Source organism: Odocoileus virginianus, chromosome 17, assembly GCF_023699985.2.
Source record: "Odocoileus virginianus isolate 20LAN1187 ecotype Illinois chromosome 17, Ovbor_1.2, whole genome shotgun sequence".
Taxonomy (NCBI): domain Eukaryota; kingdom Metazoa; phylum Chordata; class Mammalia; order Artiodactyla; family Cervidae; genus Odocoileus; species Odocoileus virginianus.
The window spans coordinates 31,471,140-31,489,053 of NC_069690.1; the positions used below are offsets into that span (position 1 = coordinate 31,471,140).

General features: G+C 39.0%; 1 protein-coding gene across 1 annotated transcript; it reads left to right on the forward strand.

Annotated features, from left to right (window-relative positions):
• The first annotated feature begins 629 nt into the window (after positions 1-629).
• Positions 630-14,445, forward strand: ZNF624 (zinc finger protein 624). Its single transcript, XM_070479148.1, is given in 8 exon segments — positions 630-694; positions 1,461-2,234; positions 3,827-3,914; positions 5,835-5,900; positions 7,719-7,845; positions 8,845-8,940; positions 10,790-12,885; positions 12,888-14,445. Coding segments are annotated over 7 exon segments (2,547 nt in total). The 5' UTR covers positions 630-694; positions 1,461-2,196; the 3' UTR covers positions 12,924-14,445.
• Positions 14,446-17,914: the final 3,469 nt, after the last annotated feature.

Consider the following 17,914-nt stretch of genomic DNA (forward strand, 5'->3'; position numbering starts at 1 on the left):
ATCCAGAAATTAAAATGAAGGCATGATTTTTCGACCAAGAAACTGAATGAGGTAGATACAGGTGGACACGCAATACCCAATTCCCCCACCCCTAACCCTCAACCCCCGCGCGCGTCTGGGGCTTTAATTAGTTGCATGAAGCTTCCCTTGTGGCTCAGATGGTAGTCTGCCTGCCATGCAGGAAACCTAGTTTCCATCCCTGAGTTGGGAAGATCCCCTGGTGGAGGACACGGCAACCCACTCCAGTATTCTTGCCTAGAGAATCCCATGGACAGGGGAGCCTGTTAGGCTACAGTCCATGGGGTCGCAAGAGTCTGATATGACAGCGACTCACACTGTGTTCTCTCAATGGCTTTATTTCTTTAGACAAATGGAAGAGCTCAGAGGCAAGGGCTGTGTCATTCTTTGTATCACTAGTTTTAGTGCTCGACACACAGTCGTGATGTTTCAATCTGACCAAATTTCTTAGGTCCACAGACTGCCTACTATGTGGACCTTCTTAGGTCCACAAACTCCCTAACCAAAGCAGAGCGGAGATGCAAGAGCAGGGCGGCGGCGCGGAGAATTCTGGGCGCCGTGGTCCCCGCCGGCTGCGCAGGCGCACTGCCGTCCGCGGTCGCTCTCGCCGCCGGCGCCATTGCTGGAAGCGCTCACGCCCTGCTCTGAGAGCGCCTTGTCCTCAGGCGGCTGCCAGGTACTAGTTGCCCTGGCGCCCGGCCGGGTCCCCCTCACCCCTCCCTCGGCGCTCGGCTCCAGGCGGCATCGGGGGCGGAGCCGCTTCCGGTGGGGCCTCGGGCCTGGAGCTGACCCGCCCACCTCTGAGGCGGCCGGGGTCGGGCTACCTCAGAAGGCGGCGGCCTGGAGGCTCTGGGAGAGGGAGCCGGGCTGGGCGGGGGCGCGGCTGGACCCTGCCCTTTTCCCGGGGCCACGCCTGGACTGAGGAAGACGGGGCCGAGAAGGGCGTTGAGGGGAGCAGACGGGTTGGAGGAAGGAGAATCTCTCCGTCCTGGGTTTGGCAGTGTAGAGGGACTGGGGTTCGATAGCGGGAACCTGACAGGTTTCCCCCCCACCGCCTTTGGGAAGCGGAGGCAGCTTTTCCTGCCGGCGCAACTTCCAGATACGCAGCACAGGTTTTTTGTGTGTTTGTTTTTGTTGCTGGGACAACTTCAATTCAGTTTAGTCTGTCAGTCGTGCCCGACTCTTTGCGACCCCATGGACTGCAGCACGCCAGGCCTCCCTGTCCATCACCAACTCCCGGAGCTTACTTAAACTTGGAGGGTCTTAGTTCCCCGACCAGAGCTTGACCTGGGCCAGGGTAGTGAAAGCCCGGAATTCTAACCACTGGATCCCAGAGAATTCCCAGAACGCAATATTATTAACTCTAGTCTTGGTGCTGTGCGTTGCAGCCCTGGTTGCTTATTTTATTTTATTTATTTAAATTTTTTGGCCGTTCCATGCAGCTTGTAGGATCTTCGTTCCCCAACCAGGGTTGGAACCCGTACCCCTGCATTGGAAGTGCTGTGTCTTAATCACTGGATCGCCAGGGAAGTCCCTTGGACGTACTTATTTTGTACCTGGAAGTTTGTACCTTTTGACCACCTTCACCAACTTCGCAGCTACCAACCCCACCCCCACGCCCCCAAACCATCAATCTATTCTCTGTATCTGGCAGTCTAGGGTGTTTTATTTTGTTTTGAGATTCCACGTTTAAGTGAGATCCTATGGTACCTAATTCACTTAGACTTAATATTTTTTGTGGTGTAAGTTAGTAGTCCAGTTTCATGCTTTTGCAGGTCACTGTCCAGTTTTCCCAACACTATTTTTTGAAGAGACTGTTCTTTACCTGTTGTATATTCTTGGCTCCTTTGTTGTAATTAATTGCCCATTTATGTGTGGGTTTAATTCTGTATTCTTTTCCATTAATCTGCATCTTTCCCAGTATCATACTGTTTTCATTACTATAGCTTAGTAACATAGTTTGAAATCAAGAAGCATGATACCTCCAGCCTTGTTGTTATTTCTCAATCCTGCTTTGGCAGTTTGGGATCTTTTGTGGTTCTATACAAATTTTAGTATTATTTGTCTCAATTCTGTGAAAAACGCCTTGGGAATTTTGATGGATTTTGAATTGAATCTATAGATTACTTTAAGTAGTATGGACATTTTTAACAACAATAATTCTTACAGGCTTTGAGCATGAACGTCTTTCCGCTTAATGTCTTCAAGTTTTCAATGTAAGCAGGTCTATCACTTTCTTGGTTAAATTTATTCCTAAGTATTTCTTTTTTAAGCAATTGTAAATGAGATTGATTCTTAAATTTCTCTGTGGTAGTTCATTATTAGTGTATAGACACACAACAGGCTTTTTTTAAAGTTGGTTTATTATTTATTTTTGGCTCTGCTGGATCTTCATTGCTGTTTGAGCTTTTCTCTAGTGTGGTGAGCAGGGGCTACTCTCTGGTTGTGGGGCACAGGCATCTGACTGTGGTGGCTTCTCGTTGCAGAGCATAGGCTCCAGGGCTCTCGGGCTTCAGTAGTTGTGGCTCCCAGGCTTTAGAAGATAGGCTTAGCAGTTGTGGCGCACAGGCTTAGTTTGTCCGTGACATGTGGCATCTTCCTGGATCAGGAATCAAACCCATATCTCGTGTATTGGCAGGTGGATTCTTTACCACTGAGCCACCAGGGAAGTCTCGGATGTGTATTCTTTGTGGAAGTATATTATACATATAAAGGAGGGACAGATTCACCATAATTCAGCATAGATCCCTTTGGGCCTCCAAAGCTCTGCTGAGTGGTAAGAATGTCAAACTGCCTGGGAAGCTCTTATTCAAAAGTAGAATTTCACAAGATATAGAAAGATCAATTCTCTCTGTGCTACTGCCCTTTTATATGCCTTGCAGCATCATTCCACAACTATGCACTTGTTAAGAGAATGTTTTCAAACCTCAAGCTCTTGTTTTCAAACCAAACTCAACATCAACAAGGCCATATCTTTAACCAAAGACAAAAAGCAGAATCAGTGCCTTGGGTATCTAAACAAGATCTCTGCCACTTTGTTTCTCCACAGTGTAAAGCCTTTATTAGGCATATAACATTTTCAGTATAAGAGGACTACTGCTCAGTGCTTTGTGTACTGGATTCCACTTTGTCTTAAATCATCACTACTATCCTGCTCCTTATTGTTTGGTTTTGCCTGATATAGAAAGGATAGATAAAAGATCTATTTGAATGTGAGATTGAGAGAGGCATGTCAAGGTTTCTAATATCTTTTAAGTTTGGAGTTGTGGTGTTCTCTTTACATGAAGCTGAGGTCTGTGAAACTGTTAGCAAATTGACTCTTCACAGGAAAGACAGGAAAAAAAGAGATTATTAGACTATTTCATTGTTAGGTGAGGAGATGATTGTGGCAAGGAAAGGTTGAATTGTTTTCTTTCACAGCACACAGCAAGTTGATGTAATGGAAAAAGTGTGGGCATTATAATTAGATTGATTTGGAATCCTACACGGCATTGTGTAAAATGGTTTAATTTTTCTAAGCCTCAGTTTTCTCATACATGAAATGGGAATGTAGTTTCCATTGGATGATGTGAAGGTCATTGAGAAAGTAGTTTAAAAGCTGCTTGTACCATGTTTGATCTGCTAGCTGTGACTGCATTTAGTAGTATTAAGAGCTACACTAGTAAGAATAGTATTCCCTCACTGATATTGGGGGTTAACTTGTAATTTTTAGAGAGGTCATACTTACTTGTAATGTCAAGATTTCACCTTAGTACATCTGAGATTTCCAAGGCAAGATTGGTTTTCATGGCTTATTTCTCTTTCTTAGATTTGTCTTTGCAGGACTCCCTTTTTCCAGAGAGGGGAACCCAGAGGAAGAGATTATGGCTGCTGTAGTTTTTTCGGTTGGACCTCTGGTAAGTTGGGGAAACCTCCTCTGATCTGACCTGTTGTCCTGGTTTGAGAGCACGCCTACTTTTCCCAAAGTCGTGTGACTTCTCTACCTCACCCATACCCCTTTTGGTAACTGAATCAAATTGTTTGATCCATGAAAATTGGGTTCATCATAGTAAAGCTTGTAATCTATAGGTAGATTCACTGTGCATATTGAAACAAATATCAAGACACCAGATCTTGGAAACAATATGTGCACGATCTTAAGATATGATAGGAAGTCTGGGAAATTTACTTATGATGTTAACTTTGTATTGTTCCCAGGAAATTTCAGTTATTTATGCGATAGTGGAATGGAGTATTTTCCAATTGGAAAATTTTGTTTAGGAAACTTTGAAAAAAGAATATATGTACACATGTGCGTACATACACATACCTTAATTCATAGGGACTGTTCCCCTTGTGCCCACTCTTAGTGTTCTCCTCTTTTCTACCCATTAAGAAGTGATCAAGCTTAATAGATGACATGGAGAGAAAGAAGATGTTTAAGACACAGTGCTTGGCTGTAGGGAGCTTACAGTCTCACTGAGGTAAGGTTTACAAAAGAAACAGTTACATAATTTATTTAGGTGAATGATAGTTGTTGAGCAGTATGATAAAGTTGATGAGTGTTATGTAAGAAAAGAAATGGTATATTAGTATGGGCTAAATCTGTCATGGAAAGCTCAGGAAGATGGTTAGATTTAAGCTGTGACCCAATTACAAGTGGATTTAAATGGTCATACATTAATTGTGAGGGTACTTCAGATGAGAAGGCAAGGCTCTGAGGCAGAGAACAGTTTGATTCAAGATAGATACTTGAGAAAGGACTGAAATTTAGATGTTTAAGCTGAATCTTTTCATGTTTCTCTGAAGACATTTAAGTGTATATATGCATGTGTGTGTGTTTGGGTGTGTTTGAGGTGGGTAGTAATGTGATTAAAACTGTGTTTTAGAAGTGACTTTTTAAAATAGAGACAGAAGGAAAGTAGTCCAAACAAATACAATTTGTTATAGTAATGATTCATAATAACCTGTAGTGGTGATCTTTTATTCTTGATAGCAAGAATATATAACATTTAAATAGTCCTTAAGACAAATCCTTGAAAAGATAAAATGAAAATCAAAGTATTTCACTTTATTAGTAGATCTAAAGTATTTGTCTAGTATAGGCCTGATCAAACCCATCTCTAGTTGAGCTCACATCATCATTGATTTTCTGGAAGCTGAATATTTGTATTTTTAATGTGAGAACTTGAAAGAACTAAGATGACATTTGTCTCAATGAAATTTAAAAATAGTTCTGTTACCCTTAATTTTTAAAAATGGCACAAGATCCAAAATCAGTAAGTACTACTAGAAGCTATAGTAAAATTTCATTTAATTTATAAAGTCAGGTCCTTATAGGCATACAGTGTCTTAAGAAAACAGTGTTGTGAGAGGTCCCTGAAATATTTCCTGAATGAGTACAGAGACATGCCCTCCAGCCTCCAGGCATGGTTAATGATTTTCCAACTGTAGAAAATAGATGGTGTTAGTAGCATTTGAATATTCTTGAGTAAGATAGATAATTTCTGAGAAGCAAACTTCATCCTCATAGGAAAAAGAATTATGTGGCATCTAAGACCCCTTATATGTTTATTTTTGTTTTGATAGGTTTTTTGTTAAAGCCTTTAAAATCTATACAGTTATATCTTTCACAGTCTTGTGTGTGTCATTGTCTCAAACAAAATGAAAGAAAGTTATGATTGGATGTTGCTATGGACCTTAATTTCATCCCTAAATAAAACAGTAAAAGAGGTGTATATACACCACATCTGTGGTGGACTGGTGGTGCTTGTTGAGGCTGTGCTGTATGTAACAGGTAGTCAGTCATGGAGTGATCTTATCCTGTGTCCCCTCAGAGTCCTCAAGTTTTCCAGCCAGAGGAAGATCTTCACCTTCAGGCAGAAGAGCCAGAATTGGTAAAGGTAACACTTGGCATTGTATCTTAAGGGGAATGAAGTGACAGCTCCTCTTTTACTGCCCTAATTCTTAATGTTCCAATGCCATGGCAGGTTCACCATGTATACCATCTTGCTTGATCGGTGTGGTAACCCCAGGGCTAGTGACATCAGTTTGACAGATTTCGTTTCTGTTAGTGATGGCAGCCCTAATTTGACCAGTGGTCATGTTATAATTCCTAACGAAAAAGTAGCCTGTGTCGCATACTTCACTTCTTGCCTACAGAGTCTCAATCATCTGATTCCATCTTATTACTGTGTAAACTGGATGTTTGCATAGGAAAAGAAGGGCAAGGGTTGATTGTTTCTCTTTATTTACCAGTCTCCAGGAATCCTCCAAAGTTGATCAATGAGTATCCTTTTAGTTTTATAATGAAATAATAATTTTAAATATATTAGATATTTTTGAAATCACAGTTATTGTTCTTATTGATGCTCAAGTCTTCCCATCTTTGACTAGTGGGAACCTCTTTAAGTTGTCTCCAATGTCTTAGATATTATCCTGGTAGTCTTTTAGAGTTTCCTTGCTTTTAATTATGACAGAAAGTTCCAGGTCCTTGTTTCATTTAGTGGAATCTGTAGAGGTCACCGTCTAAACTGCATAGAAGTACCTTTTTGGTTATCATTTCTAGACCTTTTCAATGGACAAAGCTAGGAAGTATGGTGGGATATTTTCCTTAAACTATTTTGTGAGTTTATACCAATATTTCCAATTCAGTTTTGAATCTCTGGAGTTTATATATAATCTCACTGACATTGAATCTATATGTTCTTTCTCCCATGGCAGATTTATTAGCTCTGAATGATACCAGTATTCTAATTTGCTTTATCCAACACTGCACACAAAATGTGGGTAAATGCTGTGGCTCAGATGGAAAAGAATCTGCCTGCAATGCAGAAGACCTGGGTTCGATCCCTGGGTAGGGAAGATTACCCTGGAGTAGGAAATGGCAGCCCACTCCAGTATTTGTGCTGGGGAATTCCATGGACAGAGGAGCCTGGCGGGCTACAGTACATGGGGTGGCAAAAGAATCAGACATGAATGAGCAACTCACACACACACAACAGTTACAAAATAGCTTAGCATTTCCGTCACTGCCACCAACAATAGGATTAGTTACTGAAAATGTGCTGTTTTTTACAGTTCTTTTTTTCCTCAGAATATATCTCTCAAGATATATACAGAAAAATTACTGTGTTTTAAAGATGCTCAAAATAGTTCCTCTCTGATGAATGTGTATGCTACCAGTTGATTTCATTTTACTTTTAATTTTTAGGAATTGCTTTTTTAAATTTAGTTTTTCTTTTATAATAATATAAAGTATTTGTATGGATCAAAAGTCAAATCTACAAGGCAGGAAATATTCAAGGAAATCTAGCTTCTGTTCTAGTTCTCTTCACTCTATTTCCTCCTTCCTCTAATAGGTAACCATTAAAACAATGTTATAGCTCATTCTTTGATTTTTTTTTTTTACAAGACGCATATACATATATTTTATAACCTGACCAAAAAAGCTCCTCAAGGTCCCATGATTTCTTATTTTTCTTTCTCAGACAGCTTATAATATTCTATAACTACAATCTGAATGATAAACTATGTATTTTATGAAGCCATATTTTATAGAATAGAACTGAAAAAAAGTTGATAATATACATAAGGCAGGATTTTGAGGAAGGAAACATTTGGGTGGAAACTGCTAGTTTTCTTCCCCAGTTTTGTGTGTATTAATCTACCTAATAGGTCTAACCGTGCAGTCCCCTGAGGGATCTCTGTATTTATTTCAGGAATCAGTGACATTTAAAGATGTGGCTGTAGACTTCACATTGGAAGAGTGGAGGTTGATGGACCCTACACAGAGGGACCTGCACAAGGACGTGATGCTAGAGAATTACAGGAATCTTGTCTCCTTGGGTAAGGATAAGCTCTGTGCTTATGTACCTGCCACTGGACCAGTTTTACTGAAGATAATAGATTCTCTAAAATACTCAACTGAATTTTGGGTTAGAATTTAAGCATTAAAATCTCAGTCTTAGGGGCATATTGTTAAGAGTTATAGTGTCTCTTGCTCTTAACTTAATGGTCTGCCAATTGTAGAGTAAGAAATACGTACTTCATTGTAATCTTGGAGAGTGTTGACAGTCCCTCCGATTGAGGACTAAAGTTTTTTCCAGTCATTTCCAGAGTAAGAGTTATCAGTGCCTCTAGAAAGAATGAACAAATGTGTTTATTTTCTTTCTAAACAGATTATTTCCAAACCTAGGATTACAGTTTAGAGCTTCTTTGAGGTCCCTTTGTAATTCTCTACCACACTGCTATACAGTAGGATGTTCTCCTATGATGGGAATTTGCTGGATCTTTGCTGTCCAGTACGACAGGCAGTAGATACTGTGGCTACTGAGAACTTGAAATCTGGCTAGTAAAATGAAAAACTGAATTTTAAATTGTATATAATTTTAACTAATTTAAATTCACAGTTAAATAGCCATAGGTGGCTCTTGGCAGCTGCCTTGGACAGCGCACCTCTAGAACTTCTCATAGCCACTCCACACAGGAAATGAAAGAGCAGTTGACCCTGGTCCTTGCTCATGCTGCTGCTGCTAAGTCACGTCAGTCGTGTCTGACTCTGTGCGATCCTATAGACAGCAGCCCACCAGGCTCCCCCGTCCCTGGGATTCTCCAGGCAAGAACACTGGAGTAGGTTGCCATTTCCTTCTCCAGAGCGTGAAAGTGAAAAGTGAAAGTGAAGTCGTTCGGTCATGTCCTACTGTTAGCGACCTCATGGACTGCAGCCTACCAGGCTCCTCTGTCCATGGGATTTTCCAGGCAAGAGTACTGGAGTGGGGTGCCATTGCCTTCTTTGGGTTCTTGCTCATAGGCACAATCAAATCCTATTCATTTTTCTCTGAGCAGGGCTTGCAATTTCCAAACCAGACATGATATCTCATTTGGAGGATGGAAAAGGACCATGGGTGGTAGTGAGAGAAATTTCAAGAACCCCCTTTTCAGGTGAGTTAATAAGAAACTGGAGGATGAGATTTAAAGTCAGTGGGTCATGGATGGAGCAGAATATTTGAAATATCTGGGTGGTATCTTTGTTCAAAGCTGTCTCAGAGGAAAAGATTCTCCCCATCTCGTCCTCTCTCCTTACACCTCCCTCCTGCCTTTTCTCCCTTTTTCCCTTTTTCTCTCCTTTTCTTTCTCCCTCATCTCTGCCCTGTACTTGTAGTCCCCATCCCATCCTATTTTATTTTCTTGGGAACATGATTTTCATAATCTTTCATTTCTTCTTCACTCCTTCAATTCTTTCCTCTCCAGTTAACTTTATATTTTTCTCATTTGTTTAACTATTATGTATCTGATATCTCTTCTTTCATTTTCCTAAAAGTACTCTCTTAAGGATCATCACTGATTTCTTTTAAGCTAAACCTGTTGACTGATTATTTAACTTTCTTCACTTACAAGCCTGCTGAAGCCCCCTCCACTCTTCCAGGATCTTAACTTATTGAGAATATGGGCAATAAATCAGTTGAGAATCAAAATACAGTATTTACCTATTTAACCAATATTTACCCTTTTAACTAAGATTATTTTTCTTCTACTTAAAGAACACCTTTCAATACTCTCTTTTATTCAGATATGCTGGTGTCATATTCTCTCCATTTTTCTTTTTCCCTAAAAAAAAATCCTGTCACCTTAATTCATTTAGATATTTAAATCATCTGGGTTTTTAGTCCTTGGGTTCTAGAGTGGTCTTTTTTTGGTGACCCTGAATTCAGACCTTTGTCCTACCCTGTGAATTCATTGAAAGTTCTACTTAACTTGAGTTTTAAAATCATCAAACCATTTCTTTTTTCATAAACCATTTTACTAACCACAGATTTTGATTCCATTTTTTCTTAAATTTAGATGTGATTACTTGGAAATAAATAAGAAGTTTGAAAGTGTTTTAAAATGTAAAATATTAAGTTTGCATATACAAATAAATTATAAGACCACCACCACCCAGTATAATTGTTTAAGAAAATTTTGAAACTGTCAGAAATTTTCTTAAGACCCATAAAAAGGTTGCAAAACTACTCTTGATAAAAGTAATTGTTGTTATTTGTAATATTCACAACTATATTAATTTTGACTAGTTCAACCTACTTTCTGAAAAATCAGTGTCTTCCATAAATGCTCTGTAAAAAGATACAAAAAAGAATATTTTTTTAAAAATAACATGTATGTATAACTGAATCACTTTGCTGCACAGCAGTAATTAATACAACATTGTATAATAAATCAACTGTACTTAAATAGATAAATACAATTTTTTAAATCTACTAAATTGAGAGCAAAAAAAAAGATAACATCTGAAGACTTGATGAAGCTATTCTGACAGGGAAATGTCAGAGAAAGCCCTCACAGAAAAGCTAGTGAACAAATAATGAGAACAAGTGGAAAGTATTGTTGGGGGTGAATGTCTGGTTTGTGGAGTAAATGGGAATCAAGGAAGTAGTTACAGCTTTTGAAGAAGCTCTCTAAAGAATTTGACTCTAAAAGGAATGAGAAAAGGAAGGAATATTTGAGAAACTTGGACCATAGAAGGGTTACCAGGAATGAATTTTTTTTAGTAGGAAGAAAACTTCTTGAATTAATCCTGTGGTTCTTTGCTCAATCAGCCACACTTAACCCTACCTCCTTCTTCATAGAAAACAAGGCCAATTTGCAAGCGGTTAAAAACATGTTCATTACCCCAAAAAAAAAAAAAAAACATATGTTCATTATCAACTCAAGCTTCCCTTTTGTTATGCTGTTAGTACAATCTCCTCAACCTGAAATAGGAGTCATTTGATTTTTCTTTTTTTCCTCCCAGAGTTGGAGACCAAACCTACAACCAAGAATACTATACCAACGGAGGATTTTTCTAAAAGACAGTTATCACAGGAGGCCATTGTAGAGAAACTCACAGAGAATGGTCTATGGGACCCTGGAATGGGAGGATTATGGAAGTGGGGTGACAGGATACTGAGACTGCAGTATAGTCAGCAGAGTCCTGTGGGCCAAAGAACAGTTAAACACATGAAAATCCCCACCATTCAGAAAGGCTTTGAGTTTGGATCTGCTCTTCTTCCAGAACCAGAAGTTATTGCAGAAGAACCCCATGGCAAATACCAAACACATGATGGAAATTTTACAGAGGGTTTAGATTTGGTCACAGATACCCATCTGAGAAAGGAAATTTGCAAGGATACACAAGGCAGCAAAGTCATAAGCCCTGCCTCAGAACTCACTTTAGGGAAAAAACCCAATAATAAAGAAAAACCCTATAAATGTAGTACATGTGAAAAGGCCTTCCGTTATAGATCATTACTCATTCAACATCAGAGAACTCACACTAAAGAAAAACCTTATGAATGTAATGAATGTGGGAAAATGTTCAGCCAGCCTTCTTATCTTAGTCAACATAAAAAAATTCACAGTGGAGAAAAACCCTATAAATGTAGTGAATGTGGAAAGGCTTTCATTGCTTCTTCATCACTTATGGTGCATCAGAGAATTCATACTAAGGAGAAACCTTATCAATGCAATGTCTGTGGAAAATCTTTTAGCCAATGTGCACGCCTTAATCAACACCAGAGAATTCAAACTGGAGAGAAGCCCTATAAATGTGAATGCGGGAAAGCTTTTAGTGATAAATCAAAACTTGCAAGACATCAGGAAACTCACAATGGAGAGAAACCCTACAAATGTAATGATTGTGGGAAAGCCTTTAGGAATAAGTCATATCTTAGTGTACATCAGAAGACCCATACTGAAGAGAAACCATATAAATGCAATGAGTGTGGGAAATCTTTCAAGAATACCACAATCTTTAATGTTCATCAGAGAATTCATACTGGAGAGAAGCCCTTTAGGTGTAATGAATGTGGAAAAGCCTACAGAAGTAATTCCAGTCTTATTGTACATATCAGAACTCACACTGGGGAAAAACCTTATGAATGTAATGAATGTGGGAAAGCATTCAATCGTATAGCAAATTTCACAGAACATCAGAGGATTCATACTGGAGAAAAACCCTATAAATGTAATGAATGTGGGAAAGCATTCATTAATTATTCATGCCTTAGTGTACACCACAGGATGCATACAGGAGAGAAACCTTATAAGTGTAATGAATGTGGAAAGGCCTTCATGCGTTCTTCATCTCTAATTATACATCAGCGAATTCATACTGAGGAGAAACCTTATCTCTGTAATGAATGTGGGGAATCTTTCAGAATAAAATCGCACTTAACTGTACATCAGAGGATTCATACTGGCGAGAAACCATATAAATGTACTGACTGTGAGAGGGCATTTACCAAAATGGTAAATCTCAAGGAGCACCAGAAAATTCACACTGGCGTGAAACCCTACACATGCTACAACTGTGGAAAATGCTTCAGAACTAAGTCATACCTTATTGTACATCAGAGGACCCACACTGGAGAAAAACCATATAAATGTAATGAATGTGAGAAAGCTTTCACTAATACATCACAGCTTACTGTGCATCAGAGAAGGCATACTGGAGAGAAACCCTATAAATGTAATGAATGTGGGAAAGTTTTCACAAGTAACTCAGGCTTTAATACCCATCAAAGGACACATACCGGGGAGAAGCCATTTAAATGTAATGACTGTGGCAAAGCATTTAGCCAGATGGTACATGTTACAGAACATCAGAAAATCCATAGTGGAGAGAAACCCTATAAATGTGATGTCTGTGGAAAAGCCTTCAGGAGGGGTTCATACCTTACAGTTCATTGGAGGACACATACTGGAGAAAAACCCTACTCGTGTAAGGAATGCGGGAAAGGTTGTATTACTCTATCACAGCTAACTCTGCACCAGAGAATTCATACCGGGGAGAGGCCCTATAGATGTGAAGAATGTGGAAAAGCCTTCAGAACTAACTCAGACTTTATTGTGCATCTGAGGATGCACACTGGAGAAAAACCCTATAAATGTAGTGAATGTGGAAAAGCCTTTAGGAGTAGCTCCAGCCTTACTGTACATCAAAGAACACATCAGAGAGAAATTCAGTTAATATAGAGAACAGCAAATCATCATTCAGACAGTAACAAGAATCTTATAAACTGTACATTTTATGAATGTGGGAAAACATCCAGGAGCAATTCACCAGAAAATACACACTGAAGAGATGCTTTATAAGAATGTAGAAAAGCAGTTGGTCATCTTAAAATCTTAGAAATTATAAGAAAATTAACAATAAAAAGGGCATGTGAAAGCCTTCAGCCAAATTTCATATTCATTTAACAAGTTGTCTTCAATGATTTGCTTATATATGTTATATATTATTATATATTTTTATATATATTCCTATTGTCTATATTTCTTATGAATCTGGAGGTGCTCTTAATGTATTTGAGATATTAATCCTTTCTCACGTGTGTTCCAAATGTTTTTCTTAACCTAGTATTTGTCTTTGTATTTTTTATATAGTAAAAGATTGTAAGTCTTTAATTTTTTATAGTAAAACATCTTCTCCTTTTTATATTCCTGATTTACTCAGTTAAAAGGACCCATGTAATCCCCAGGTTATATATAACCTCTTAAATTTGTTTCTAAGATTTTTATAATTTTATTCTCTACATTGAGGTTTTAATCCATCTGGACTAGATGGCTGTTCATAGAAAAACAACTCCAAATGCATTAACCTATGACAATATTATGAACCTAAATAAATAGCACTCAGGGAAGTGCATATTAAAGCAACCCATGAGATGTTACTTCCACTTCGTGGAGTTGGCAAAAATTAAGATGTTTTGCTAGTGGAGTTTGGTAAACCATATACTCATACAAAATGGTTATATCAACTTATATTTCCACTTGCAATCCAGCTATATACTTTTTAGATTTTTAAGTAAAAGTTTAAAAGCATTTTGACCCAGCAGTCTCACTTTGAGAATTTGCTGCACAGAAATAGTAGCATCAGTGCAAAAGTATATGCATAAGTAAGGATGTTTGTTAAAGTATTACTTGTAGAGACAGAGATGAAACCCAACTGGAGACAAAGTGAATGCCAATGAATTGGGGAATGGGTGAATTAACTGTCATATAGCCATACCATGGAACAACATGAGAGTAATTTCTTTTTAGAGTAATTTTTTAAATGAGTTATATTTACACAAGTTGACTAAAAGGTGTTTCCACAATTTTTTGGTAAGTAAGTGCTTTATTACAGAGATGTATGTGTACAAAATTTCATTTTTGTTAAAGTAATGATCACATGCATTTGTGTGTATATGTGTGCATGTGATTAGATGAGCATTGAAACAGGTAACAAGAATATACACCAAGCTGTTAATATTGGTTACCTCAAAGGGAGGGAGAAAAGGAGAAGCATGAGATAAGTGCGGGGAAAGACTGGGATAACAGAAAAATGTAAATGCAATGTATATGGTATAAAACTATGTATTTGTGTAAACATTTGATAACCATGAATGAAGGGATGGTCTCCAAAAAGTTAATGACATTCATTTCAGATTTTTTTGAGAATCCAGTGGGGTTTTTTTTGTTTTACCTTCCTGTGTTTTTCCATATTTTTCAGTTTTTCCTTCCAGTGAGCATGTAATATTTATGTAAACATTGAAAACCTATTTTTTTGTGAAGCTAATTTTTTTTTTTCCTGTGGACACCTGTCATGTCCCAGGAATTACCCTGGATGCTGAGTATTCCTTGGCAGGGCAGGAGTGGTCATGTATCTTAAGAGCTTGGGAACTGGTTTGGATGCTGCCTAAATTCCAAAGAAATTATCCAGTGTTTCACCACCACCCCTCACTCTCTCAGTTTCATTTGGAGGAGGTAATAGAAATTTTAGGTAGATGCAAAATATATCCAAGAATATCTGGAACTTGTGTCCAGGTTATAGACCAGAAGGTTTGCAAGCCTCAGGACAAGTTCCATTTTCAACATGGCACCAAAGGAGATCACAGTGGTGAAAAGGTCTGTGTACAGCTCCACACAACACTGTATTACTGGAGTATAGAGTGGGAAACAGCCAAGGACTCCCAAGTTCATTTTAAAGTATTAGAAATACTTTCCAATACTTAGTACTGGAAATACTAAGAGAGTCCTGCAGTCAAAATGGGAACCCAGAGGCTGTAATCCTGGTCCCAGAAGGCCCTAACAGACCGTGGACCTGACCCCTGAAAAGGACAAGGCATGTAGGTCAACACTTTTAATGGAGACTGAAGGAAAGTCAGATTTCCTCCCACAGTGTTGTGAAGGGGATCTCGAGTGAGTGATGGGAACTGTCTCCCTAAAATGAATTTGACGTGGTTAAAATGACTATTTTGATTGAATTTTAATAGTGAAGTTTATTAACTATTACTAGATGTGTCTTCTTTGGACAAAACGTACCACTTTCTGACTGGAAAGTTTTGAGGGTCTAACCTTGAAATACTACCCTTAAGAAACTATATTGCCAAACAGTCTGCATGACATGATACCAACTCTGTTGGCTGTTCCTTTCTGCCTTCAAACCCTCATCACACCTATACCCTGTCTGCCTTACCTCCCCAAGAGAAGAGCTAAGCAGTAAGGGCAGCAGGTTAAAGTGGCCTTAGACCTGAAAGATGTCCTTTGGACTTGGGGGCACAGATAATGCAGGGCACCTTTACTAGAGCAGTTCCATGAACTGGAAGGTGCCAGAGCCTGGTTCCAGGGTGTAGTGTTATCATGTTAGAGGTTTAATCTGCATCACCTTACGCTCTACTGATGTTGAGTCCATTTCTAGGTGTTTACTGGCTTCTTGAATATCCTCTCTTGAGGAGTGCCATTCAAGACTTTCTCCCATCTTTGAATTGATAACTCTTTCTGGTTATTTGCAGGTTATTAGAATATCTTTCTATATTATAGATATAGTTTTCTTTCAGTTTGTGTCTGCATGGTGTGTTAGGCAGAATTCTAAATTGCTCCCTAAACTTCTGGCCCCTGGTATGCAAGAGGTTCCCAGTTACTCAGTCAAAGACTAATCTAGGTACTTTTGTGAAGGGATTTTGCAAATATAACTGAAGTCCCAAATCAGTTGAAATTACCCTCAGTGGGCCAGACCAAATCAGTTGAGATCTTAAGAAGTGTGGGGCTCCTCCTGGTGAGTGAGATTGGAAATATGAGGAGGGGTCAGTGTGAGCCATGTTCTTCATTGCTGACCTTGAAGACAGAGGGGCCACATGACCAGGAATGTGCACCCTGTAGGACCTGAGAGCAGCTTGTGACTGAGCCCAGCAAGGAAATAGGAACATCAGTCCTGTAACTGCAAGGAGCTGAATTTTGCTAACAAGTTGATTTAGCTCAGAAATGGATTCTTCCTCAGCCTTCAGACAAGAATCAACCCAGCTGACTCCTTGATTTCAGCCTTTGAGACCTGAGCAGAGAACCCAGCCTCACTGTGCTTGGACTCCTGACCCACAGAGCTGTGGGCTAATAAACAGTTGTTGTTTTAAGCCACTGTTTCCATTAATGCGTTATGCAGCAGTAGAAAGCAAATATACACGATATATGTCTTTCTCCTATTTTTTACTTTTAACCTAATCTGTGTCCTTATATTTACAGTATGTCTCCTGTAAGCAGCATACATTTAGGGTCTTGTCTTTATCTAGTCTGACAATCTCTGTAGTTTAATTGTTGAGTGTAATCCATTTTAATTTCATGTAATTACTCATTGGGTATAAGTCTGCTTGTGTTACCTTGTTTCTTCCATTTATCCTTTTTTGCTTTTCTTTGTATTAATCAAATATGCTTCATTATCTCGTATTCTACTCTATGCATTCAGTTATTATTTCGGTTGCTACCCTAGAGCAGCAGGACTATTTTCATAATAAGGCATTATTTACCTTTCTCATTCTCATTTTTCATACTCATTTTCTCATGAGTATAGATTACTGTTTTTCAGAAGGTGCATGGCATGAGATATTGCAAAATATTTAACTCAAAAGAAGATCTCAGAATTCAGCCATCTTCTGTTGAGCCGTTGTTACTGAGTGAACTGTGTCCCTCACCCTTCAAATTCATGTGCTGAGACCCTGACTCCCAAGTGCCCAGGAATGTCTGCCTTAGGACATAGGCCCTTTAAAGAGGTGATAAGTTAAAAGCCGCCTTTCCACAAGGAGGTTTTCCTTGTGGCTCAGATGGTAGAGTCCACCTGCAATACAGGAGACCCAGGTTCGATCCCTGGGTCCAGAAGATCCCCTGGAAGAGGGCATGGCAGTCCACTCCAGTATTCTTGCCTGGAGAAGCTCATGGACAGAGAAGCTTGGTGGGCTACAGTCCATGGGGTCACATTGAGTCAAACATGACTTAGCGACTAACATACAAGTTAAAATGAGGCTGTTAGGATGGCTTCTAAATACAGTCTGACTGGTGTCCTTATGAGAAGAGGAAACATGGATGGACAGAGAGTCCACCAGCAGTGCACACTCAAAGGGACAACCATGTGAAGAGGCCACAGGAGGGTAGCTACCAGCAAGCCAAGGAGAGGGGCCTCAGGAGAAACCAGCCTTGCAGACACCTGGCTCCTGGACTTCTGTCCCCAGAACCGTGAGTAGATAAACTCCTGTCATTTAAGCCATTTTGTCTGTGGTGCTTTTGTTATAGCAGACCTCACAAACTATTCCAGTCAGGCATTAAAAGAGATTTGCAAAAAATTTCAAACACCACCACTCTTAGCACTAATTTTTTGTTCTGAAGATTTTTTTTCAAAAATATTTTTCAGTATCATATTGTAAGTTTAGTATTTTTAATCAATAAAACAGTAAACATTTTTCCAATTTTAGTTTCAAATACAGTAAATACTGATATAATCTATAAAAATAAAAAGTCTTTGGTTTCCTTAATTTTTAAAATTTTAAGGTTGTCCTAATATTGAAACATCTGAAAAATCATTACCCCTAAAATGTCTTTGACTCATTGGAGCACTCTTGAAGTTAGTATT